Source organism: Hypoxylon fragiforme (genome assembly GCF_022984875.1).
Source record: "Hypoxylon fragiforme strain CBS 206.31 chromosome Unknown GGS25scaffold_2, whole genome shotgun sequence".
Classification (NCBI taxonomy): Eukaryota; Fungi; Ascomycota; class Sordariomycetes; order Xylariales; family Hypoxylaceae; genus Hypoxylon; species Hypoxylon fragiforme.
In genome coordinates this window covers 2,217,704-2,243,562 of record NW_026054757.1, presented here as the reverse complement: position 1 = coordinate 2,243,562, position 25,859 = coordinate 2,217,704, and the positions used below count along the sequence as shown (strand labels likewise).

At 45.9% G+C, this 25,859-nt stretch overlaps 3 protein-coding genes across 3 annotated transcripts; 2 read left to right on the top strand and 1 right to left on the bottom strand.

Annotated features, from left to right (window-relative positions):
- Window positions 1–581: 581 nt before the first annotated feature.
- Window positions 582–2,616, top strand: GGS25DRAFT_529238 (UV excision repair protein Rad23; the record flags this gene model as incomplete). Its single annotated transcript, XM_049265263.1, has 7 exons — window positions 582–599; window positions 675–722; window positions 824–896; window positions 993–1,072; window positions 1,128–1,445; window positions 1,507–2,019; window positions 2,073–2,616. The coding sequence occupies 7 exons, from the start codon at window positions 582–584 to the stop codon at window positions 2,196–2,198; spliced, it is 1,176 nt and encodes a 391-aa protein (XP_049120173.1). The 3' UTR covers window positions 2,199–2,616.
- Window positions 2,617–9,286: 6,670 nt separating this feature from the next.
- On the bottom strand, window positions 9,287–10,515 carry GGS25DRAFT_476127 (uncharacterized protein). Its single transcript, XM_049259770.1, has 2 exons — window positions 10,493–10,515; window positions 9,287–10,434 (listed from the first exon to the last, which is right to left on the bottom strand). The coding sequence occupies exon 2, from the start codon at window positions 10,348–10,350 to the stop codon at window positions 9,346–9,348; it is 1,005 nt and encodes a 334-aa protein (XP_049120172.1). The 5' UTR covers window positions 10,351–10,434; window positions 10,493–10,515; the 3' UTR covers window positions 9,287–9,345.
- A 2,678-nt stretch (window positions 10,516–13,193) lies between these two features.
- GGS25DRAFT_126192 (P-loop containing nucleoside triphosphate hydrolase protein) lies at window positions 13,194–17,689 on the top strand. The gene is made up of 3 exons (XM_049256185.1): window positions 13,194–15,214; window positions 15,279–15,871; window positions 15,936–17,689. Exons 1-3 carry the CDS (start codon window positions 13,426–13,428, stop codon window positions 17,574–17,576), a joined length of 4,023 nt encoding a protein of 1,340 aa, XP_049120171.1. The 5' UTR covers window positions 13,194–13,425; the 3' UTR covers window positions 17,577–17,689.
- The last annotated feature ends 8,170 nt before the right edge of the window (window positions 17,690–25,859 follow it).

The window sequence follows — 25,859 nt, the reverse complement described above, 5'->3', positions numbered from 1 at the left end:
ACATATGTAGGTATTGTATTGTATTGTACATAGTGTTTGGCATACTTGGCTGCTTCAGTACTATAAGCTCCTCCATACTAACTTACTAAGTACTATGTAAGTATCACTTCCTATCTAGATGTGTGTATTACATTGGATACCTTGAGTACCTGGATATACATCATTGATGGTACATAGTAGCCACTAACCGTTAGGCAGTACTACTCTATACCGGTATTCCTGATTGGATTGCCTGGATTTTAAAGTGTGGTAACTTGTAAGCAGCCCAAGTAACGCTAGGCCACCCCGCCACTGCCCGCCGGCCGCGACACATCATAAACTGCTACCTGAATTTCAAGACTCTTAATCAACTACAGTCTTTCCACTCCCGTCGATTTCCACCACCAACCATACTCTTTTTTTTCTTTTCTTCGTAACACTCTCACCATAACCTTTTTTTTTGACCCGTTCGTTTTACTCAACAACGGATTTGTCAAATTACTTTCTCGGTCTGCGAAATCGCACATTCAACCTCATTTATCTACCACACACGATAATCGTTAATTTACTTAGCAGCTATCCTAAAGCTGCCTACCGTCAAGATGAAGGTTACCTTCAAGGTATGTATCACATCCTAATCCTGTCCCCCCCATCTTCGTTGCTCTTAGACGCTAATATTTCACCCTCGTCTATAGGAACTTTCCAACCAGAAGTTTACGCTCGATGTCGAGCCTTCTGACCTTGTATGCCGTCATCCTAACATTGCCAACTTGTTAACCTACCCCCCACCTGAGCTCCATGATCGACCAAAATATTAATTTCATTAATTCTGACTGCTCTAAAGGTTTCTACTTTGAAGCAACGAGTTGCTCAAGAGAAGGGCTGGGATGCCAAGGCTCTAAAGCTTATCTATTCCGGTATGCGCTATTCCTCTTATTTTATATTCTGCCTTCTACATGTCCGCAAATCTACTACGGCTTAAGCCTCCCACGTACATACTTACCCATGTATAGGTAAAATCCTCAAGGATGAGGATACAGTTGCAGCCCACAAGATCGAAGAGAAGGGCTATGTTGTCTGCATGGTGAGCAAGGTATGTGTATAATGAAGTTGGTCCAAGGATTTTCATGCAGACTAACACCAGACAGCCCAAGGCTAGCAGCTCTTCTGCCGCTGCCTCATCATCGAGCGCGCCCCCTGCGACTCCCGCACGACCCGTCGCTGCAACTCCCGCTGCCCCGGCCGCTCCATCTCAATCATCTGCCGCTCCGGCCGCTATTCCCGCCACGCCATCTCCTGCGCCTGCTGGTGCTGCCATCGGTAGTGATACTTCTATGGCCATGGGCGAGGCCCGAGCTGGAATCATTGCGAATATGGAGGCCATGGGATTCGAGAGATCTCAGATCGAGGCTGCCATGCGCGCCGCCTTTTACAACCCAGACCGTGCCGTTGAGTATCTTTTGAACGTGAGTTTAACAAAGCTATACCGGTAGCCTTCCGTTTAACGAGTTATTAATTTTCGCATAGGGTATTCCTGAAAACGCTCGTCAGGCGGAGCCGCAGAGAGAGGCGCCTGCCCAATCTGCCACAGGCGCTGCCGCTACCGGTGGTGCAGCCGCCCGAACAGCCGAACCTGAGGCCGAGGGAGGTAACGTTAACCTTTTTGATCTAGCTGCACAACAGGGACGAGGTGGCAGTCGCGGAGCCGGCGGACCTACCGCGCCAACTGGCAGTAGTGCCCAAGCAGCTGCTGTCGCAGCCGCCGCCGCTGCTGGTGGCCAAAACCTGGGGAACTTGGATTGGCTGCGCAACAATGCCCAGTTCCAGCAGCTTAGACAGGTTGTTCAACAACAGCCACAGATGCTCGAGCCCATCCTACAACAACTCGGTGCTGGCAACCCCCAGCTTGCGCAGCTGATATCTCAGAACCCTGAACAGTTCTTGAACTTGTTGGGCGAAGCCGGGGATGACGATGCACCTCTTCCCCCTGGTGCTCAGACTATCGCCGTAACCGAGGAAGAACGAGATGCTATTGAACGAGTAGGTGAAAGCTTCCCTTAACTATGACGTACACGGAACTAATTTATGGCTAGTTGTGCCGGCTGGGCTTCGACCGAGATGCAGCCATTCAAGCATATTTCGCATGCGACAAGAATGAGGAATTGGCCGCCAACTTTTTGTTCGATCAACCAGATGATGATGAGCCCCCTCAGAACTGATCCACATGACCCGAATGCTTGATTATCTTCACAAGTCTATACACTCACAGCCCAGATAAGCTGATCTCTCTATGATATCTCGATGTGTCGCTTTATCACACTTTGCATTAACAAAACCCCTCTGATAATGGCTATTTGTAACACCCGATAATGATTCGAACTCATTAGGGATGAGAATCGGAAGGCTTTGAGCTGGGTTGGGTGGTTTCCCTTCCTCTCTGCATCACATACAAGGGTTGTCTTTTACGCCATCTGGAATACGCATAGTCCTAGGCGTGAGGAAGGTAGGAGAACGAGGTCAGATGAACCAAGTCCATAGCTTAGTTCATAATTGCACACAATGATTTCACCGCGGTTTGCGGAAGAAGCTTTTATCATGAACTTTCCTCTCTAATAATGACTATAGCCATGCCATGTTATCTACGCTGTAATGTATATAATGGTTTTATGCTTATGCTTATTGTTATATTCGAATCGTGAGTTTCTCATTTTCCATTCATGATGCATAGTGCATAAGTACCCTATCTACCTACCTAGTAGGTTAGGTAAGTGCTGGTAGTACTCCTCTCTTCCTCTATTTTTCCCCTTTGAAAATTGCACACCATATCAGTGATCTGCAAACGCCATATTGCCCTCTTTTTATTCCTTCCTTCCTTTCCCCCATCTGCAATCGTCCATTTACCCTGGCGTAACCGATGACGGGCTGACTGACTGCATGACCATATAAGAAGCTTAAGGAAATAGGGGTATCAAAAAAACAAAGCGAAAAACATAAGCCTGTACGGTCGTTTGTCAAGGTAGAATGTCTTGCTAAGGTAGGTAGGTACTCTGCCTACCTAGGCAGAAACATCTACGGCTGGAACGTCCACATCTGCATCCATCCCTTCCTCCGCCTCCGCGTCTGTGTTTGCGCCTGCGTGCGCGGGAGCAGTCTCAGCATCTTTATCCTGGCCCTCCTTCTGCGGGGTATCTTCCTCGTCATCATCGTCAAGGAGACCAGCAGCGCGTCTCTCGTCTCTCAGGCGGCGGATATCCTCGTTGTGTTCGCGGACTAGCTGGTCATGCTCGGCGAGAATCTTCTCACTCTCCTCCCATTCGTTCTGGTGGGCCTTGTACTCCTCGAGGTCGATCTCGATCTTCTTCTCGCCGCGCACCATGACGGTGGCGTTGATGCGCCGGGGGCGCAGGGTTTCTTCCCGGTTGAATTTGAGCTTCACGGCGCGTCGCGTCTTCTCGGGGAACATGGCTGAGATGGTCTCGAAGTCCGTGCCGAACATACTAAGTAAGCGGTAGAATTTTTCCTGTCCTCAAGGTTAATATAACTTTTCGTGGATATATAAGGAGAAATGGGCTGCTTACGGTTTCCTCATCAGTCCAGTGGTTCGGGCCCGTTTTGCGGCTTTCCCGCATGTAAGATGCTGAGGTAGTCAAGTGTGAGAACTCGTCTTCTTCAACGGTCTCGAGAGCTGACATATCACGATGGGCTGCATGCCGGTCTACCACAAGCGACTGCTGGTTGATCACAATCTGCCCATCCACGACTTCGTAGCCAACGGTTTGTGACGCCCCTGACCCGAGCGAGGCTCCCAGCTCTCTAGCTCGGGCTACAGCAGAGTCTCTTCCGTTCTCCTCTCCCTCGGCTGGAGTGCCCTGACGTGAAGCTGATACATCGTCTAGTCCTAGGGCACGCTTTTGTTTTGCTAACCTCTTCTGACGGAATCTCTCTCTCGCTTCTCGCGCACGCTCCTCCACAGCATCTGCATGTTTAAACTTCTTCCCAATTCCCAAATCCCTCGTTAGGTCGGCCATCTTCGTAGTACCATGATCGACTGTCTGATTCTCCGGGTCCTCTGGAGTGGGAGAGCGTCTGCGACGCCTTTGGGCTGGTTTAGCTTGAGGAACATTTTGCTCACCTCCACCTGCGGGCGATGCCCCATTGCTCTCCATGGGAGCCTTCTTACGCGGACGCCTCTTTTTCGGCGCGGGTCCTTCTGAGCCAGCATCACCATTAGTCGTAGGGGTTTTGCGCTTGCGAGGGGCTTTCTTCTTCGGGACAGCGACGGGAGGTTCATCAACCGGGGCAGATACGGCAATAGTGTCGGAAACATGGGCTGGAGAGGGAGGAGCTGTTGGTGGTGCATCTGCGTCTTGTATCGGAATAGAAGGAGCTGGTGTTAGCAGCCTCGTTGCCTCTATAGGAACAGGAGTAGTTGTGCCGGATTCAACTACAGAGCTGGTAGGACTAAATGCCTCTCGACGAGTAGTTGGTGGATTTGCTGGTGCAGAAACAACTGGTCCTGGTGTTGGTCGTGTGATTCGCTCGGTCGATGGCGGGATCGAGACTGGGCGCGGCTGCCGGGAGGGCTTCTCTGCACTGGGATCTGGGGTTGTTCGTGTGGCTTCCTCGCTAGATGGTGTAGTTGGTGCAGAAGGTACCTGATCAGATGGCTTAGCAATGGGTGCCGAAGATACTTCCGAGGTTTTCAAAGCTGGCGGGATCGCGGTTGGCTGGAGCGAGGTTTGTACTGCAGGAGTTTGTTGATCTCTGACGAGCGACTTTTCTGTCTCTACTGGTAGAGCCTCTCTGGGTGTTTCCTTCGAAGCGTCCTGAGTAGTTCCTCCTGGTTCGCGACTAGATGACTCAACCGATGGGGCAACGGAAGGATCGGGACTAAGAGCAGGAGGAGGAGGAACGGAAGAAGGTGCGGGAGTTGATGCTTGCGATGAATCGGCTGGTGGAGTCTGGGCTGTATTTTTATTTGCAGATGCAGCAGCTCCAGGTCGGCGAGGAGCAGCTTTCGGCTTGAAGGACAAGCCTCCAGTCTTCTTGAACATAGAACTCATGGCTACTATGCCCGATTGCGCATTCCTTACATTGCCTTGATGATGGTGGGCTGGACGAAAGTGGTTTCCTGTTCGATTATGGAATTGGGTATTCGACACTGGATATTAGGAAACCTCAAGTGGGAAGAGGGTTTAATGTTGGTTAAGTGGTTGCCGTAGAAGGAGCATCAAAATTTTGAAGTTCGAAGGTTGAAGGATGAAGGATGAAAAAGAACGAAATACTTGAAATGATTTGTTTGATGGAAGGTGGTAACTACTAACCTACATACTGTACAATACATGAACTATTTAGTAGGTGGTATGGTAGGTGGGGGTAGTGGGATGAAATTACTTATTCTACTAAAGTTTGAGGCATGTCTTTTTTAATGTTAGTACTAGCGTATGTAGTTACCTAGTAACCTAAGGTTAGTATGTATGTACTTCAACATTGAATTTTGAAAGTTAAACGTTTCCTTACCGTTGAATCCATCCATGATGTATTATACACATGTGCGTTAAGTAGTCTATAAGTACTTGATATATATAGCTAATAGCACATGATACAAGCAAAATACTTGCCATAACTTCTCTACTACTACAGTCACTACATATGTGCCTGAAAGGTCACCTAGAAAGTCACCTGGGGGCACCCATGGATGGATCATGGATGCTATGACTGTACCTAATCTATGGGGCTCTCTCTCTCTCTCCCAGAGACTCAGAGAGCCCTGCTGGAGTGCTCCAGTCTCTCAATCCCTCCAGGGCTCTCACTTACTCTGGCCGTTACATATGTCTTCGTCCTAATCTAGATTAGTGGCTTTTTTTTCTGGATTTCAACTTCGATTTTTCGTTCAACAAACCTACCATCACCCAGTCCTATCCTTCTTCTCCTCCTTCCCAATCCCTTCTTCCTACGTTCCTTTGACGACAATTTGCCTTCCATCGGCGCCAAGGCGTACTCCCTCCCTATCTCTATACAATCTCGACCTTTTACTTGCGGCGGCACTTGTACTATTATTATTATTATTTTCCTTGAAGTTCCGATCGAATCTAACTCTGTAGTGACTGATCTGGCTTTGCATTACCTTCGACCTTTTTTTTCCCTTTTTTACACCAACTTCTCTCCTTTTTGCCGACCCCATTCGCTTGACCGTTCTCTACCTCTCGCTCATCTTCCCGCAACTTGGCCAACAACACTATCCACGCTTATAATTTTATATTCTGATGCCTCTGTCGACCTCGCCTACTACTGCGCCTCTATCGACTCGCGTCAAGATGGAGGACCGTAAGCGTCCTGCCCTCAGCAACACTGATGACATCGCACCTCCCAGTAAGCGACAGGCTGTCAATGGCGGTAGCAAATCCAAAGATGACGGCGACGCGAAGGACGAGGCTTGGATAGAGGTAAGTGTCACGGTCGCGACTTTATTTTCCTTGAAACAATTCTATCTTCACAATCACGGCTGCCAAACGCATTGTCGTCAGCATCATACGACTCCACCCCAGCCACGAGATCATTTGTAGCCTTTGTTTCACGTCATCGTCGGGACATAATACTCACCTTTTCAGTACTGATGCGCGGCTCTGCTGTCATCGGCGTTTCACCCTACCACCTTCTCATATTCTGATATCCTTCCGCCCTTTACCGTGCAGCCTGATCCGAGTTGCCTCGTTATGACGTACATTCCCGCTAGCCCGCTTGATATATACAAAGGAGATAGAGTCGCTGACAGATTTGGAATGGATAGGACTACCAGAAGGATGCCATTTACCGGCAAATGCTTGAGTACAAACGCGAGAAGAACACACTAGAGTCTCACCTTGATGAAGTGCAGAAACGATCTGCATATCATGATGACCACATCCGAGTTATCGACAACTGGTGGTTACAGGTGCGTCTGGTTCCCTAAGCCTAGGAACTACAGGATAAGGCTGATTTTGACGATAGTTGCTACAAGAGATCGAGTTGGTGATCGAAGGGACCATACCCTTCCAGCAAGGAACCAATAGTAGGAGCCCCCGATATTTTATATGTCTCGTATTATACTGAAACCATGCTTAGGCAACCCCTTTCCCACACAAACCCAATTTAAAGACCTGGAGGAACTCGAGTCCCATTTGAGCGAGAAGGCCTCGATTATCAAGAAAATGGTTGAGACAATACTTGGTCGTGTTGGCTCATCTCGTGACCAGGTCGCCCCCGATATCGCGAACCTGGAAAAGCAGGTCAACTCTCTTCTAGCCCAACAGAAAGAGTTCTTAGTTAAGCTCGATCGTCTTGCCTCTGATAAGGACAGTCTCTCTGATCAGCTGAACACTGCAACTCTTCGATACATGAAGGCCGAGAGACGGCTTGACCGGGCTAAAAGTGCCCAAGTCCAAAAACTAGAACAACAAGCATTGAACCACGTCACCGTCCGACCTGCTATGAGTGGTGACCAGGAAAATGGCATGGCGCCACATGAGAGCAACACGAATAACGAGGGGTTACAAACAGCTCTTCGTGAGGCTAGTGCAGTCGTGGAACGACAGAAGGAGCAGCTTGAGTCCGCATTTGCGCAAAACAAAAGTCTTCAGGAGGAGCTTACTGCTGTGCAAACTAGGCTGACGAACTTAACTGACGAGGATTACTCCCGCACAGAAGTCTTCAAGATGTTTAGATCCCAGATGGAGGAACTCATCCGCAAGGTTAACAGCCTAGAAGCAGACAACAAGAGCCTGAGAGCCTCAGCTGAGAAATTGGAAGCTGAGCGAGAGTCTAGTCGTCGGAAGGTCGAAAACGAGGCACAGGCTCTCATTGCGGAACTTGAGGACCAACTTCAACAAGCAGATACCACACTTGCGCGAGTACGATCCGCGAGAGACGAGCTTCACGCAGACGTGACAATGCTTAGGGCGAGTAAGGAACAAGAGAAGACATCCTATGATCACATGAAGGAACTTGTGAGTGCCAAGGAAGATCGAATCACGGCATTGGAATCCGAAGTGCAACGACTGCGACCCACCGAAGATGTCGATATGACGGAACGACCAGAAATCGAGGCTCTCTCTTTCGAAGAACTCCGAGACAAATACAAAAAGTTGGCCAAGAACTATGACTCGATCGAGAGTGAATTGCCCGGCATGACGAGTGCAGTGAAGAAATTCCAGGCTCTGGCGCACAAGAAGGTCATGGATCTCGCTACTATGGAAGACCGTATCGCTCTTGCCATTGCGGAGAAGAGCAAGGCAGACCAGAAGTATTTCACGGCGCGCAAAGATGGCGACTTGAAGGGTGAAGCAATTCAAAAGTTGCGTACTCAGAACAGTAAAAGTTCAGAAATCATCTCTCAACTGAAGGAGGTCGAAGCACATAATCGAACGCTTGTGACCAATCTAGATAAGCAATTAGCCGATTTGAAGCAGACGAACGCTTCAATTGTGGCCGACAACAAGAGGCTTGAGGTTTCCAACAACGAGGTGATACGACGACTTGATGCCCTAAAGCAGCAAGTTGTAGAGCTAGCGAATCTAGCCAAGTCAAAAGATTCCAGCACTGCTGTTGCCAAAGAACGCGCCGCTACACTTGAAGCTGAAGTAGAGAAGCTGAAGGTGCGTCTCGACTCTACCGCAAAGGATCGCGATAAGTGGAAGGTCAAGAGCCTGAGCAACTCCTCCGAGGAAGAGGAAATGCTGCGAGTAAGTCTAATGTCCAAAAAAAGATCCCCATAGTACTTTGGTTCTATTTTCTAACTATTATATCAGAGTATGGCAACTTGTTCTATCTGTAAGAAGGACTTCAAAAACACGGTTCTACGTACATGTGGACATATATTCTGCCGAGGATGTGTCGAAGACAGACTTTCTAACCGAATGAGAAAGTGCCCAGCCTGCAGCAAATCATTCGACAAATCAGATGCGATGACGGTCCATCTATAGGGAGCCGAGCAAGCATCTGCAGAATAACTGACCATGAAACTGTAAAATACTTTGAAGAGAAAGGGGGCGTTGTCTTGTGTAACTTGATGTACATAATATAGTGGTTCACACGGAGGAGTTCTACACGAGAGCCAATTGATGCGGCCTTGATTTCAGATATCCGAATGTCCAGTCAGGGGATTTGGTTTGAACTAATTGCGACCTGCTTATGAGTTTGGAAGGAGACTACGGTGGTATGCGTGTACGAGAGGTCGAACAACTCTCATAAGATGTACATGCATCACTCGCATTTGCAAATGAGCTGTGTGTGTCACAGGATAAGAAGTAGAAGACATGAATTCATCGAATGCTTTGTAAAAATCCATTCATACCCTAATAGTAACTACGTATTTGAATCCTTCTCAAGCTATCTACGGCTTGTTGAACCAAACCCGGTGCTCTCGTATCTCGCAGAGGATGTCGACTGGGAATTTGATCTGCTAAAAGACGGTGAGCTGGAGGGACCTGCTCCCCAGCCGGAGCCGGAACTATGTGTTTCTTGTCGGTTGTTGCCTCGGCTTGCCGCTGCCGCGTACCCAGCGGCTGCGCCCCCCGCCATGCCGGACCAAAACCCAGGCCGCCAACCTTGACTTTGCGCTGTTGTAGATTTCGAATACGGCGGCGGAGGATCATCCCAACCACCACCTCCTCCCCCTGGCCCGAACCCAGGATTGAATCCACCGCCGCCGCCGCCGCCTCCGCCTCCAAACCAGTTATTATTACCCGGTCTACGCGCTGCACCAGGGCGTCTATTATCATTGGCGGCAATACACGCGCTGTACACGATCCAGCAGCAAACAAGGGCGAATATGATGCCGAAGAGTATGGCAGCGGGGCCTGATTTTTCTTCGTCCTTGCCAGCGTCGCCACTACTACTGCTGCCCGACCCCCACCACCCACCACCGCCGCCGCCGCCGCCATTGGCTAGTTCGGGGAACTTCTGCTCGCCGTGCTCGGTGAGCACGAGGCGGTACTCGACGCCGCAGCTGCCCTTCAGCACGTATGCGTCGTCGGGGCGGGAGTACCCCTCGCAGGCGACGTCGGTGCTGCCGAGCTTGAGCTCGGGCGGCAAGGAGGCGGCGCACGACCACTGCACGTCCTCGGCGTCGTAGGCGGAGCCCTGGTTCGTGCAGCGCATCACGTCGATCTCGTGCAGCTTGCAGATGGCGGGAGAGGATACGCAGCGCAGTTGGGGGACGGAGGGCAGGCGGCGGTGAGCGGTTTGCGCGCCGCTGCCGCGGAGGGTTAGGGATTGTACGTCCGAGAGGAGGATGGCGTTTGAGGGCTTGGAGGCACTGAGGGCGGGGGTGGTGAGGAGGAGGAGGAGGGGGAGGAGGGAGAGGAGGGTCGAGGGGGCGTGGAGGCGTGGCATGGTTGGTGAGGTTGGGTATCGATCGATCGTGCCAGGCGTTATGGATATATATTGTATTGAAGTGGCTTGTTGGCTGGGATAATGCTAAGCTGAGATGAGCTTGCTGAGCTCTGTGTTCATATTGCGCAGGGTGATGGCGCACCGAATGTAGCCATGAGTTTCTAGGTGTTAGTGTCAGGCCAGAATGGGTTTTTGTTGAGTTGGAAAAAGGACAGTTGGCAGGCTTGAATTGTTTGATTGGAAGTACACAGTGACCTATAGCTGGCAACTTCTTAGGCGAGGCTGAAATCGATTAGTTATTGATCTCTCTTTTGTTCGTCGCCTCGTCATAGAGTGCATGTGACTCATGTGGAATTGTAGATATTAGGTAATATACTACTAGTAGTCTAGTACGAATTGTAGACGCTTACTTAATGTATCAGCTGAAAGACTTGAATGCGTGCACTAACTAGGTACCCAGTACATAGATGTTATGTACATAACTACTAGGTAACGTCTTGAAACTTGAAATGTCAGCCGCACTCTACTTTGGATTACATAATTACCTAGTTATCTGCTACAGATTAAAAGAACTTGAAGGATCTCGGTTGTAATGTAAGATAAGGTTTTCTTAGCTAGAATCCTGGAATCCTTCATAATCGGATCATGCCGTACCCGGGACCAAGTGAATAATGAATAATAAACCAATGAAGGATTTAGGAAAATAATATATATTACTAGATACTATCCACTGTATTGTTGAAAAGACATGAGCGTTTAGTAAGGGGGTGTTTGAAAAATACCTAATAGTACAGTAGGTACCGAACGGAGCGTCCAGAGTCTGTTGAAAGTCCGGTCATTCCCCACTATGCCGATGCCCGGGTTTCTATCACCAGGATCTGACGTTGCGTGACACAGCATGATATACAATACGGCGTAGTATGTACATATATGTACCTATGCATATGTATGTGTGTATGTAGACATACCTAGTACCTAGTAGTTATTCATGTTGATAGCACTTGAGTATCAACATTGAATACTTCAAATCAATTGTTTTTGAATGTTTGAATGTCAGGTTGATCATTACATAATACATAATATCATATATGCATCTATGTACTTATACTTACCTAGGTCCACATGTATACGACGATTGCGGATTCGCGCGTTCAAGTATAAACATTTGAAGTCCCAATGCAGCATGCTAGCCGCATACAAGTAAAATACACTACATGTAAATTGTAATATACGAAAACGAAGAACCCTTCTAGACCAAAAAAACTCTGGAACCGAGGAACATCAATACCCACTTCCCCAAACTACCTAGGTACATTGATTGGCCTTGGAATCATTGTTCAATGATTGTTGAGAAATTACCTGAACAACATTGAATGCCGAATCTTGTGATTTTGTAAACTACCTAGTTAGTTATTGTACATAACTACTAGGTATGCTAATTTGAAGTTCTGAGCTATTAGACTTAACCGACTTCGCTTTCGCTTCCTTAGCTAGACTCATCCGGGCGACAGATGTAGGATCAGGTACTGTATGTACTGTAGAATTGTAGATGCCTATGTACATATGTCAGATTCGAATGTTGACGCAGAATGCATCATCTACATCGGGGCACTTATGTGCATACATACAATCAATGTAAGCAATCCGACTTACGCAGATAACACCTACCTATTTTATCACCCGTAATGTATGCCGCATCATTCGCGGCATTTGCTGTTTGTAGAATACTATAGAAGATCATGGGCGGTGTGTGACTCTTTCGCCTATAACTTCTACCGCTACAGGTCCATGCAACGTTTCCGATGTATGATTAACTACATATTACATACCTACCTACATACCTGTGGATGTAGGTAGGTGGTTTCTATCCGAATTGAATCCTCCAAGTCTAGCAGTGGTAGAACTGCAGGAATCTATAACGGCCGAATACCCTCAATGCTGGTGTTAATTTACGCCCCTTACTTATTACTAGTTAGATATGTACGGCATAGTACATAGTAGATCAATGATATTAATGTAAAATGAGATCGCTAAAACAAGGTTGATTAGTGAAGAAACAGCATGGAAATGGTGAAGCTACTAGGTAGTGTCGCATAGCTCGTATATGTGTGTACCTATTCGTACACCTATTCGTAAGTACTAAGTACCCAGTAGGTAGCACATCCATGGACAGGCAAACAACTTGAGGCGTTGATTGGACAGAGCTCGGTACTATCATCCCTTTTGAGTAAAGATGCCGAGTGTAAAGCTACAGGGAAAGCTACAATAGTACACATAAAAGATAAAAGTTGTGCTCGGTATTTTGACATTCCGCTGTATAAAAAATAAAAAAATTTCATTGGGTCACCCATACCTCCCTCGCTACCTAGGTAACAAGCTACCCTATCTAAGGCTATCTTCAATCCTCGGACATTATATCTATCCGTTTCATAAGATAGGTGGTTTGGAAAGATCCTGCTCGGAATTCGTATTATATCTGATTCATGAAATCCGGGTTCTTGCCACCTACTTTTTGATTGTAAAGTATCCATCGCCAATTGTATAAACTAGTATAAAGAGATCCAGCGTCCGACACTTCAATGCCCAGAAACCGGGGTTCACTTGAATCCTAACATTGAAGTAGGCTACATAGGTACTAGACTCTGAACACACTTGAGGCTTGAGCTGCATACATAGGTATTAATACATAGTGCATAGGATCTATGTACATGTACATACCTGCGAAGAGACGACCGCGCTTAATACATCATCATACATACTAGACTACAGCATTCAAGGTATATTCAAGGTATATCTGGTGAGTGGATGAGTGTTTGATGAAGGAACGATCCGAAACAAACGAACAAGGAAACAAAATTCGACAAAACTTTAAATAAATAAGAGAGGGTGTGGGCGCATTACATTTCCCGCCTGGTTCTTGCTCTTTGCCGCCTTTGTACCGATCTTGGATCGACCTTTTTTTTTTTCTCTCGTTAATTTATTATTATCATTCTTTGGTTACTCTCCCCCGGCGCAAATCATCCATCCATCTGACCCTATCGACTCAAGCTCGTGCCTACTGAGCGCAACTCATCCATGGCCGACGACATATCAGAGAAGCCTCAGATGGCAGCCGCCGATGGTCCCTCGGCTCGCACTTCCAGTCATGGCGACTCAGCTACAGATGCCGCTCCTGGAAAGGAAGAAGGCTCTCTAGGATCTGGAAACGCAATGGAGAAGGCCGATTCCAAAGTCATCCAGCCGACTCAAGACTCAGACGATCCCTTCAGCCACCTGCCTGCTAACGAGGCCGAGATCCTCAAGAGACAAGTCATAACGCCCGAGGTGAAGACAGGTGTCGCTACTCTCTACCGATACTCCTCGAGAAATGACCTTATTATCATGTTTGTGAGCGCTATCGGTGCTATTGCTGGTGGTGCCGCCTTGCCACTCATGACAGTCATTTTTGGTAATCTTCAAAACACATTTCAGGGGTTTTTCCTAGGCACCGTATCATACGACGACTTCATGGGCGAGATGACTAGCCTCGTGCTGTATTTCATCTACCTGGCTATCGGCGAGTTCATCACTATCTACGTGGCCACTGTCGGCTTCATCTACACTGGCGAGCACATCAGTGCCAAGATTCGGGAGCATTACCTCGAAAGCTGCATGCGTCAAAATATCGGTTTCTTCGACAAGCTTGGTGCTGGCGAAGTCACTACCCGTATCACCGCTGACACGAACCTAATTCAGGAGGGCATTTCCGAGAAGGTAGGACTAACGCTAACGGCCATTGCAACTTTTATATCTGCCTTCGTCATTGGCTTTGTCTTCTATTGGAAATTGACCCTCATCCTGTGTTGCGTCATTGTTGCCCTGATCTTGGATATGGGAATTGGGTCTCGATTCGTTGTCAAGTTTACCAAAAACTCGATACAGGCCTATGCGACAGGAGGCAGTGTTGCGGAGGAGGTCATCAGCTCTATTCGAAATGCCGTCGCTTTCGGTACCCAGGACACATTATCAAAGCAATATGATACCCATCTAATCCGAGCCGAGTACTACGGCTTCAGAAAAGCTGCCGCGATCGCCATCATGGTCGCTGGTATGATGTGGATTATATACTTGAACTACGGATTGAGTTTCTGGATGGGCAGCCAATATTATGTCGAGGGCACTATCCCTCTATCCACTGTTCTGATCATTATGATGTCTATCATGATCGGTGCCTTCAATTTGGGCAACGTTGCGCCCAACCTCCAGGCCTTCGGGACTGCGCTTGCGGCTGCCGCCAAGATATTCAACACCATCGACCGCATGTCTCCATTGGACCCTAGTAGGGAAGATGGAGAAAAGCTGGAGAAGGTTGTTGGTACAATTCGCCTAGAGAACGTGAAGCACATTTATCCGTCCAGGCCAGAAGTTGTGGTCATGCAGGATGTAACACTAGAGGTCCCGGCCGGCAAGACGACAGCTTTGGTTGGAACTTCTGGTTCTGGAAAGAGTACAATCGTGGGCTTGGTAGAACGATTTTACGATCCCGTCGCAGGAAAGGTATTCTTGGATGGCCATGACATTAGCACATTGAATCTCCGTTGGTTACGCCAGCAAATGTCCCTCGTCAGCCAGGAGCCCACACTATTCGGTACAACAATCTATAAGAATATATGCCATGGTCTCATCGGCACAAAATTCGAGAACGAGAGCGAGGACAAACAGAAAGAACTAGTTATCGAGGCAGCCAAAAAGGCCAACGCTCACGACTTTATCTCGGCCTTGCCAGAGGGTTATGAGACAAACGTTGGTGAACGTGGATTCTTACTGTCTGGTGGTCAAAAACAACGCATTGCCATTGCTCGAGCCATTGTCTCGGATCCTAAAAGTAAGCGCCTCTAAACCAAACCAACCCAAGTGTACATTTTCTAATTTTCTAATTTTGTCCCTAGTCCTCCTACTCGACGAAGCTACAAGTGCATTAGATACCAAGTCAGAAGGCGTCGTTCAAGCAGCATTGGAAGTCGCCGCAGAGGGTCGTACAACCATTACCATTGCTCATCGTCTTTCTACTATCAGGGATGCTCACAACATTGTGGTCATGTCGCATGGCTCTATCGTTGAACAGGGTACACACGACGAGCTGTTGGGACTCAACGGGGCATATGCAAAGCTAGTCAGCGCACAAAATATCGCTGCGGTAAATGAGCTGACGGTGGAGGAGCAAGAGGAAATTGACGCTCGTGACGAGACTCTTATTCGCAAAGCTTCCAGAAAGGGATCCGAGACCGACTACATCGAAGACCCCGATGACAACATTCACGACAAACTGAACCGATCAGCCACTCAAGGGTCCGCTTCTAGTAAGGTTCTTCAAGGCCGCAAATCTGAGGAGTCACCCAAGTATGGCTTATGGACTTTGATCAAGCTCATCGCATCTTTCAACAAACAAGAATGGAAACTAATGGTATGGGGCTTGTTCTGGTCCATCATCTCTGGAGGTGGCAACCCGACTCAAGCATTCTTCTTCGCCAAGCAAATTTTAGTGAGTGTTCTTAACTGCAGGCGAATGTTGTCGTTTATAGCTCATTTGACTAACTTTGATTTAGACCTTGGCTGTACCCCTTACTCCCGAGAATCGTGCACAGGTCAAAAAAGACAGCGACTTCTGGAGTGCCATGTTTCTTATGCTCGCATTCGTCATGCTCATAAGTCAAATGTCGCATGGCATTGCTTTTGCCAAGTGTTCCGAAAGACTCGTTCACCGTGTCAGGGATCGGGCTTTCCGGACCATGCTCCGCCAGGATGTGGCCTTCTTCGACAAGGACGAGAATACTGCTGGTGCTCTCACGTCATTCTTATCAACTGAGACCACTCACGTAGCTGGCCTCAGTGGTATTACCCTCGGGACATTGTTTATGGTTACCACGACACTTGTTTCCGCAATGGTTGTTGCTTTGTCGTTCGGCTGGAAATTGGCTCTCGTCTGTATCGCCACAGTCCCGGTTCTGCTTGCATGTGGATTCTTCCGCTTTTACATGCTTGCACACTTTCAACGACGCTCCAGAACGGCGTATGAGCAAAGCGCTTCGTTTGCATCTGAGGCCATATCCGCGATCCGCACCGTTGCATCTCTCACCCGAGAAGATGATGTCTTGGCGCAGTACAAACACTCGCTTGCTCTTCAGCAGAGATCTAGCTTGATATCCGTTCTCAAGTCATCGTTACTCTATGCTGCTGCTCAGTCATTCCTCTTCCTGGCCTTTGCCCTTGGCTTCTGGTACGGCGGTACTCTAATTGGCAAGGCTGAGTACGACCTCTTCCAGTTCTTTGTCTGCTTCATGTCCGTCATCTATGGCGCCCAGTCAGCTGGTGCTATCTTCTCATTTGCTCCTGATATGGGCAAGGCGCACCAGGCGGCAAGTGAGCTCAAGACGCTATTCGATCGAAAGCCAACTATTGATACGTGGTCCGAAGATGGAGCCCCGGTTGAATCGGTCGACGGCACTATTGAATTCCGAGATGTCCATTTCCGGTATCCAACTCGACCTGAGCAACCTGTGCTACGTGGTTTGGATTTGACAATCCGTCCCGGCCAATATGTCGCGTTGGTTGGTGCGTCTGGTTGCGGAAAGAGTACGACAATCGCTCTCTTGGAACGATTCTACGACCCGCTTGTCGGTGGTGTGTACGTCGATGGCAAGGAGATTAGCTCTCTAAACGTGAACCAGTACCGATCTTTCATCGCGCTCGTCTCCCAAGAACCAACTTTGTATCAAGGCACGATCAAGGAAAACATTATTCTCGGCTCCTCTCGGGATGACGTTACTGACGAGGCGATCAATTTCGCGTGTCAGGAAGCCAATATCTATGATTTCATCATGTCCCTTCCAGACGGCTTCAATACGATAGTGGGCAGCAAGGGTGCCTTGCTATCAGGTGGCCAAAAACAGCGTATCGCTATTGCGCGTGCGCTGATCCGCGACCCCAAGATTTTGCTCCTAGATGAAGCGACTAGTGCTCTAGACTCCGAGTCGGAGCATGTGGTCCAGGCGGCCCTAGACAAGGCCGCCAAGGGCCGGACTACGATCGCGGTCGCGCATCGTTTGAGCACGATCCAGAAGGCCGACATTATCTATGTGTTCGACCAAGGCAGGATCGTGGAGGAGGGCACACACCCTGAGCTAATGAGGAAGAATGGAAGATACGCCGAATTGGTCCACTTGCAGAGCTTGGAAAAGACTCGATAATATATTTCATATGACATACGTCATACGTAAGAAACGGACGAAAGAAAATAATGGCACCTATACACGCTGTCATGGTTAATGTTTTTTTTTTCCATGGTCTAAAAAGAGATTCCCCACGAGTCGGATGCTTCTATGTCGTTTGACGAAGACGGACGGCTTATACGCCACTGCATTGTATGGCGTTCCGGGTATAGAACTAGCTTGAATATTAATGTACTTCTCAGTCTACCTATATATAGCATTTAGGTATATATCTAGACAGTTCTCGCCACAAATATAAAGGATGATGGTATTCTCCTCCAATATATACCTACATGAACAAGCGATATTAGATGTATTTTTGCGCAGTGATGTATATGATACATAGGGGAGTATGGGGGGTTCGCGTTTACCGCATATATTCCGCTTGCAATTATCCACCGTAAATATACTTCTTAATTTCATAAAACCGCATCCATTTCGAAATGTTAAAATATTAAACAACTCCCAAATAAACCAATATTTCTACTACTTTTATTTAAGACGTTTTATTGTCTTAAAACGCTTTATTTATTTAACCGGTATATATACAGTTCTTAAAAGTAGAGCCGTATATATACTAGATAGCTTAGTAAAGCCGTAAATATACGGCTCTTTAAATAGATATTAGTATATATACCGCTTAAATTTTAGCACCTTTAGCTTTTTAGAAACGTTCCAGCTGTTTGAACCTTTGGAGAAATGTATATACTTTTTAATGGTATTAGCTTTTTTAATGGTGCCGGCAATGTTGGTGTTTGCCTTAGGCCCCGACCCAGCCCACGATACCCTTATATATTAAAACAACCAAACCACTTACGTGCGCGCGCAAATAATTAAATAAATGCCTTGTAGCGTAGTGGTAAAACTCGTAGAATTCGTAAATTAGTAAATTAGTAAATCAGTTAATAGGCCCATGGTTTAATTTAGTATATGTGTAAAATTTTCAATTAAAATATCTTTAAATAATAACAAAAAAATAAAGAAAATAGATTTGATATGATATGAAAGATCTAATATAGGAATATATATATGCAATATATACATATACCTTAATATGTAAATATTTAATTTTTCGTAAAAAAGGAATATATAAGGAACGGTAATTAATTTGCTACCGTTTAATTAAAAAATTACCGCTGCTATTTAAATACCGCTCGCAAAAAACATACCGCTTCTAATTAAATACGTTTAAAATCAATAAAACGTTTTAATTGATTTAGAACGTTCTAAAATATAACCTATCTATTTCCTTAACTTTTTTTAAGAGATATTTCGGTATAAGCGGTATAAATGTGGTATATATACGGTATCTACGAAGTGGGTTTTGACGCTAAGGTAGATACTTAACTTCTACCTTATGTATTTAAGTATTTATAGCGTTTGTTAAAGTTGTAGGTTGGCATGTTTGTATAGGGGTCGGTCAAGTTTTGCCAACTACATCAGATATCTCGTGATGAATGTGACCACGGTACGTAGGTACCTACTGTAGCTGGGCTGAGACTTGGTCTCGTTTCACGGTTGATTAGGGGACTTTGCAGCTGGAAGGTTTGTCCACGGGGAACCTATATATAAATATCAATATGTCTCAAGATTCTTCAGGCGAGGCAAGCGAACAGTGAGGTTTGCTGTCTCACGTCTTGTCATGAGGCGCTATGTAAGTAAGTACCTACCTACCTAACCTAAGCATGTACTGGCTCCTTTCCACCATAGGGGAGAGAGGGGGGGGGCTAGTATGATGTCTGTCATAGTTTATACCGTCTTACCTGCTTACCTACTTAGTACCTACATTACATAGGCACGTATATACATACATGAATATACGCACGCGTGTGTGAGACAATAATGCATACATATGTTGGTTCGGGAACGAACGTCTCGACAACTGGAAACTTTGTCGGGTTTCGGGTGTATTTTGTCGTCGTTCTATTCTCGTATGCATGTAGGTAGGTGAGATATGTAATGAAAGCTGAGGTCAGACTTCTGGGAATGTTCCGGGCTCTGAGTTAGGTGTGAAACAGCTCTAAGCTGGAGGTATTGTGTTGTGTTGCATTGTGTTAATACAATACCATTTAAGGGGAGTAAGTGGGTGCAACATTAGGTAGGTAGGTATGTATGTATGTAAGTAGCTGCGATGGTTCTGAGAAGATCAGAGCAAGCAGCAGCAGCAGCAACAAAGACCCCAAATTGATCAGCGTAGCTCCCATGATAGAATTCCAAAGGTTCATATCATAGATTGTAACTAAGATTACAGACACATAGGGCGTGCGAGGCAACCTATATAGGGCTGCAACCGCGTTTCAGGATTCGAAGAGTGGTTGATTTTTATTTTATTTTTTTATTTTGATCTTTCGTTTCGTCGATCGCTTTTTTGTCGATCAGCCGGCTAGTAGGGATCGATGGTCGCGGCAATCGATCCACCTACCAGATCTATCTCGGTAGATAACTATGTATTTTATATCATATACATCTGGTATAGAAACAGGTAGACAGGAGGCAGACAGATATATATAGATGCTGGGGCTTTTCACGATGCCTTCTCATTTATGCTTCTCCTCCCCTTTCCCCCCTTTCCCCCCTTTTCTAGAAATATGTGCCTCAGTTCTCGGGTTCGTATAGCAGGGGACTATTACCTAGGTTCTGTATGTGCTGCTGTAGACGACGGGCTGTGAAACGTACTCACGAATATTGCAAATCAAAGCGTGCGTATAGTGTCTGGGGCGAGGGTAAGGAGGTTGGGGTGGTGGAGGTGGTGGTGGTGGTAGTAGTGCCTTGACATGCCGCTTGCTTGCATCTGCCTCTTGTATGATCTATATTAAAACTCATGTGCAATAGGTAGGTACAGATACTATGTAGTCGGGGACTTGAAGCGAGTCACCAGGAAGAGTGTCATCTACAGCAGTTCAAATTGTTTCCAGCGTCCGACTTATCAATAAGTGAGTGAACTGCCAGGGTTCGATGTCTTATTGGTAAGAGGGGAGGAAGTACTTAACCTACAAGATTTATATGTGTACTGGGCTTATGGCTATGAGTGGTGGTCACACTGGTAGATGTTGAGTGTTGAGATTGATTAGTCTTGATTTATACATAGTATGATTTATACATACAGTAGTATAATACCACCTGACACCTGTTGTTCTATAAAAAGGCACCTCATAATTACTTTTCCACTTGCTATACCGAAGCCTTCTACGTTATTATGTAGCATTCATGGTCCCGGGATTAATATCGTGTATGCAACTATGCATCTCGATATATGTCTATGCTATTATGCTTAGCAATGCTTCTTTTTTTAAACTCATACTAGGTATACTTATACTTAGTTATTCCATGTTATGTTTGAAGTTGAGACATAATTATTGTTTAATGCTCAAGTTGTTTTGGTCAATAATAATGGTCAATAATAATGGTCAATAATAAAATTGGTACCTACAATGATGTACTAGGTATCCAATGATTCCAATCACAACGCTAATGCCCCGTAGATTACTACCTACTAGTATCTGTATGTGCTACTGGCTGAAGAAAATAGCCCGAGTTTAGTGGCTCTTAAGAGTGCTATCACTGCTATGGATATGTGCTAGCAGGCAGGAGCATTGAAAATGCCCGAGTTTTCGAGGGTTACTGTACGGTTTTTTTCTCAAGGGGATTTGGCTTACTAAGCAGACGCGCTAGGCTCAAATAGGAAACTCTTTCCACTTTAGGAAGGTGGGGATGTTGTTCACGTAAGCTTGTGGGTCTCTAGGGGAGGAATTTTGGACTTTGCAAAAGAGGAAGGTTTGCCAAGACTTCAAATGGTTGCTCACGTAAGCTTGTGGGTCTCTAGGGGAGGAATTTTGGGCTTTGCAAAAGAGGAAGGTTTGCCAAGACTATCAAGCCACGTGGGGAGCCACAAATGCAGCCACACGTATGGAAAAGTGCTTAAGCTTCAAGTCTCATTAAGTGCTTAAGCTTTCAAATAAGGAATATTGAAGGTTTAATATTATTATAAGCCCTGGAGACATTCAGATCCGTCAGCGGCCATTAAGATCTGATTAACCTATTACAGCTGTTATAAGAATGGAAAATATATGTATTCAATTACCTCAATAGCCCGTGCAAGAAAGTCGAGATTGGCTGGAATCACTGGAATTGTGGGTCCCAGAGGCTGCTCTCAGGCTAGTGCCACGCAAAAGATTTTTAAGGTTTTGACACGATGATTTGATTGGGTGCAGTATCCATTGGATCACATGACCTGCTTTTTCAAGCTGCAACTCTTTTTTTTGGACTGTAGGAGCCATCAACCCTTCTAATGCAACCTTTCCAATTGAACCCTTCTTATTCAATTCAGCTGATTAAATTGATCGGATTGAATCAATCGGATTAAATTGATCGGATTGAATCAATCGGATTGAACTGATTGGATTGATTGATTGATGGATTGATGATTGATTGGTTGATTGGTTGATTGGTTGATGGACGGATTGATTGAATGCAGCATCTTTCGGATCACGTGACAGCCTGCAACACTGTCTTTTTTGGGATGGCAGGGAACACACCGGCCATCAACCCTTCTTATTCAACCCTTCTTATTCAACCCTTCTTATTCAACCCTTCTTATTCAATTCGACTGATTGAATTGATCGGATTGATTGAATTGATCAGATTGATTGAATTGATGGATTGATTGAGTGAATAGCTGATCTGCATATCCTGTTGCAAGCTGGCTGGCTGGCTGGCTGGCTGGCTGGATAGCTGGTTGAATAGCCCGGGCCAGCTCATCCAACGTTGGATCCAACACTGGATCCAAAGCTGGATCTAATAGCTGCTTGAATAGCTGATCAAATACCTGATTAACGATCTGATTTGTTGAGTGATTAAAGACCTAATTGAATAATGAATCAAAGAGACCAAGGGATTAATGCAATCAAGGGGATCTAAGAGCTGATCGAGAATCTGAGCAAAGATGTTCCGGTCATGTGACTTTAATCAGGTCCTTAATCAGTTCTTAAATCCCTTGATCCCCTTAATCCCCTTGATTCCTTTAATCTAGTATTCAATCAGGTCTTTAATCAATCAATAAATCAGGTTGTTGAGCAGCTATTCAAACAGCTATTAGATCCAGCTTTGGAACCAGCGTTGGATAAGCTGGCCCGGGCTATTCAGCCAGCTATCCAGCCAGCTTACAATAGGATATGTAAATCAGCTATTCAATCAATCAATCCATCAATCCATCAATTCAATCAATCCAATCAGTCCAATCCGATTAATTCAATCTAAATCGATCAATTCAATCAGTTGAATTGAGTTCAGTTGGAAGGGTTGATGGCCCCTACTATACCAAAAAAAGTGTTGCAGGCAGTCACGTGATCCGAAAGGTGCAGCATTTAATCAGTCAGTCCATCAATCAATCAATTCAATCAATCCAATCAGTTCAATCCGATTAATTCAATCCGATTAATTCAATCAGTTGAATTGAATTGGAAGGGTTAAGTTAGAAGGGTTGATGGTTTGTATATTCCATGCCATATAAAAAAAAGAGTTGCAGCTTGAAAAACCAGGTCATGTGATCCAGTGAGTGCCCCCAGCTGCCCACATCAATCCAATCAAATAACCTTTCAACCACATGTGGCACCACGATGCAACCGGATTCAATTGAAAGAGCATTCAATTTTCAATTGATTTATTTGGATCTCGAACTGAGTCGATGTATGGTTGCAAAGTTATTCAAGTAAATAGGTTGGCAAAATGGGGGCACGTGATTAGCGTTGGGGCCACATTAAGAGCTCTTTAGAGCTATTAAGGGCCTTTAGAGCCGCCTAAGAGCCCTAAAAGCCACCTGGGGTCATCCTAAACAGTATTACGTGGCCCTTTTCAATAGTTATATATACCCAAATAACTTTTCAGCCAAGTATCGCCCCAATCTAAGAGCGGTATTAATGAATTGGTAATTGAATGCACTTTCAATTGAATCCGGTTGCTCCTTTGCAGCTATATTTCTCAGAAAGTTATTTAAGGTTGAAAGTGTTGAATAAGGTTTAGCTCTAAGGGCTCCAAGGGCGCTAAGGGCCCTTAGTGTGGCTTGAAGGGCGATCACGTGCCTCCCGTTCTGCCACCTATTTACTTGAATAACTTCATGACCAGATATCACATCAATTCAAGACCGGTATCAATCAATCGGCAATTAGATGCACTTTCATTTGGGACGGGTTTCACTATGGTGCAATATCTGATTCAAAAGTTATTCAAGATGGAAAAAAGGTTGAGTGTGGTTTGGGCTAGGGGCCCGGATTTGAAGATTTAGGGGACCTAGAGGATGTACAATACCCCAGCCTATCCAACGCTGGATCCAAAGCTGGAGCTGTTTGAATAGCTGTTTGAATAGCTGATCAAATACCTGACCTATTGATTGATTAAAGACCTGATTGAATACTAGATTAAAGGGATTAAGGGGATCAAGGGATCTAGGAACTGATTAAGGACCTGATTAAAGATGTTCCGAGACTTTGATCACATGATCGGAACATCTTTGATCAGCTCTTAGATCCCTTTGATCCCCTTGATTGCGTTGATCCCTTGATCCCTTGATCCCTTTGATTCAATATTCAATCAGGTTTTTAATCAATCAACAAATCAAGTCGTTAATCAGGTATTTAATCTGTTATTCAAGCAGCTATTAGGTCCAGCTTTGGATCCAGTGTTGGAGGAGCTGGCCCGGGCTATCCAGCCAGCTATCCAGCCAGCCAGCCAGCCGGCTTGCAACAGGATATGTAGATCAGCTATCTAAGCAACCAATCCATCAATCAATTCAATCAATTCAATCAATTCAATCAATTCAATCAATCCGATCAATTCAATCAGTTGAATTGAATAAGAAGGGTTGAATTAGAAGGGTTGAATTGGAAGGGTTGAATAAGAAGTGTTGATGGCCCGTGTGTTCCCTACCATCTAAAAAAAAAGAGTTACAACTTGAAAAAGCAGGTCATGTGATCTAAAGGGTGCTCCACCCAATCAAATCGTCTTATCAAGACCTTAAATCCTTAGCGTTGCGCTAGCCCGAAAGCAGCCTTTAGTAACATTAAAATTGGGTCCGAGAAAACTCGGGCATTTGTGGCGCGCGCGAGCGTGTGCCCTCTAGTGGTTGAAGACGACAGGGAACAGCGGCGGTACCTGGCATTAGCGTTCAAGCTAAATCCAAGTCCTAGCACGTATTGAGCACTCCCAAGCAACTTCCAAGCACTTCCAAGTGGGAAATCTCGCTTAGATATGTCTTTTTTCCTCATCCTCATCCTTCCTCCTCCTCTCACATCTCTCACATCCCTCCACCAAGGCACCAACCCTGACCTCCACCATCTTTGGTACCTCCACCACCTTTGGTTCCCAACCAACATGCATGTATGGATTGTACATACTGTATGTATTATAGGTAAGGGGGTTTGACCACAGACCTGGACCAGTGAACACTGAACGTTCTAGACCTGGTCAACTTACTGGAAATTCCTTGAAATTCCTTGGAAGTTTGAAAAAACCCCCCCCCCCCCCCCCCCCCCCAAAAAAAAAAAAACATCTTCGCTTCTTGTTATGCAGCCGTATTCGCTACACATATCGCATCGCATCGCGTCACATCACCTCGCATCATAACACTGCAAATAAGATCTTGGAGTCAATCATTAATTTCATCCTCACGTTCCTATATACCCAATGATGTCCAGCGACTGTAGGTACTTACTTTTTGACAGCACTGAGGAGCCTAGTTCAGACAGGCAGGCAGACAGGCAGACAGGCAGACAGGCAGACAGGCAGACCTTACCATGTATAACCTAAGCACTTGTGATAACGGCAGGCTACTAACACTTACACACATACCCTCCTTAAAGCAGTAGAGTTACATACCTAGTACTAATAGTAGCATTACTGGATTACTTCTCGGACGAGCCAACCGGACGGGTATTCCAGAAATGGGTTCGCTCAGGAAACGCTCATACCACTTTACTATGAAAGCAGCCTTCCCGCTCATTTCCCCTAGTCGTCCTTGTCGTCCTTGAAGTCTCTCCCATTTCCATACCGACTTCAATGCCACATCCCTCATATACATCATATACCTCATCGTCTTATTCTTAATCCTAATTCTTAGTATATAGTACGTATAATAGGTACAATACCTATACTTACCAAACATCACACCATTCATGTTTTATATAAATCATTTAACCGTCCATTTATCATATTAACTAACCCCCCTCTCCACAACGGATCTGTGCCTATATCTCTCAAGCCCACCAAGCC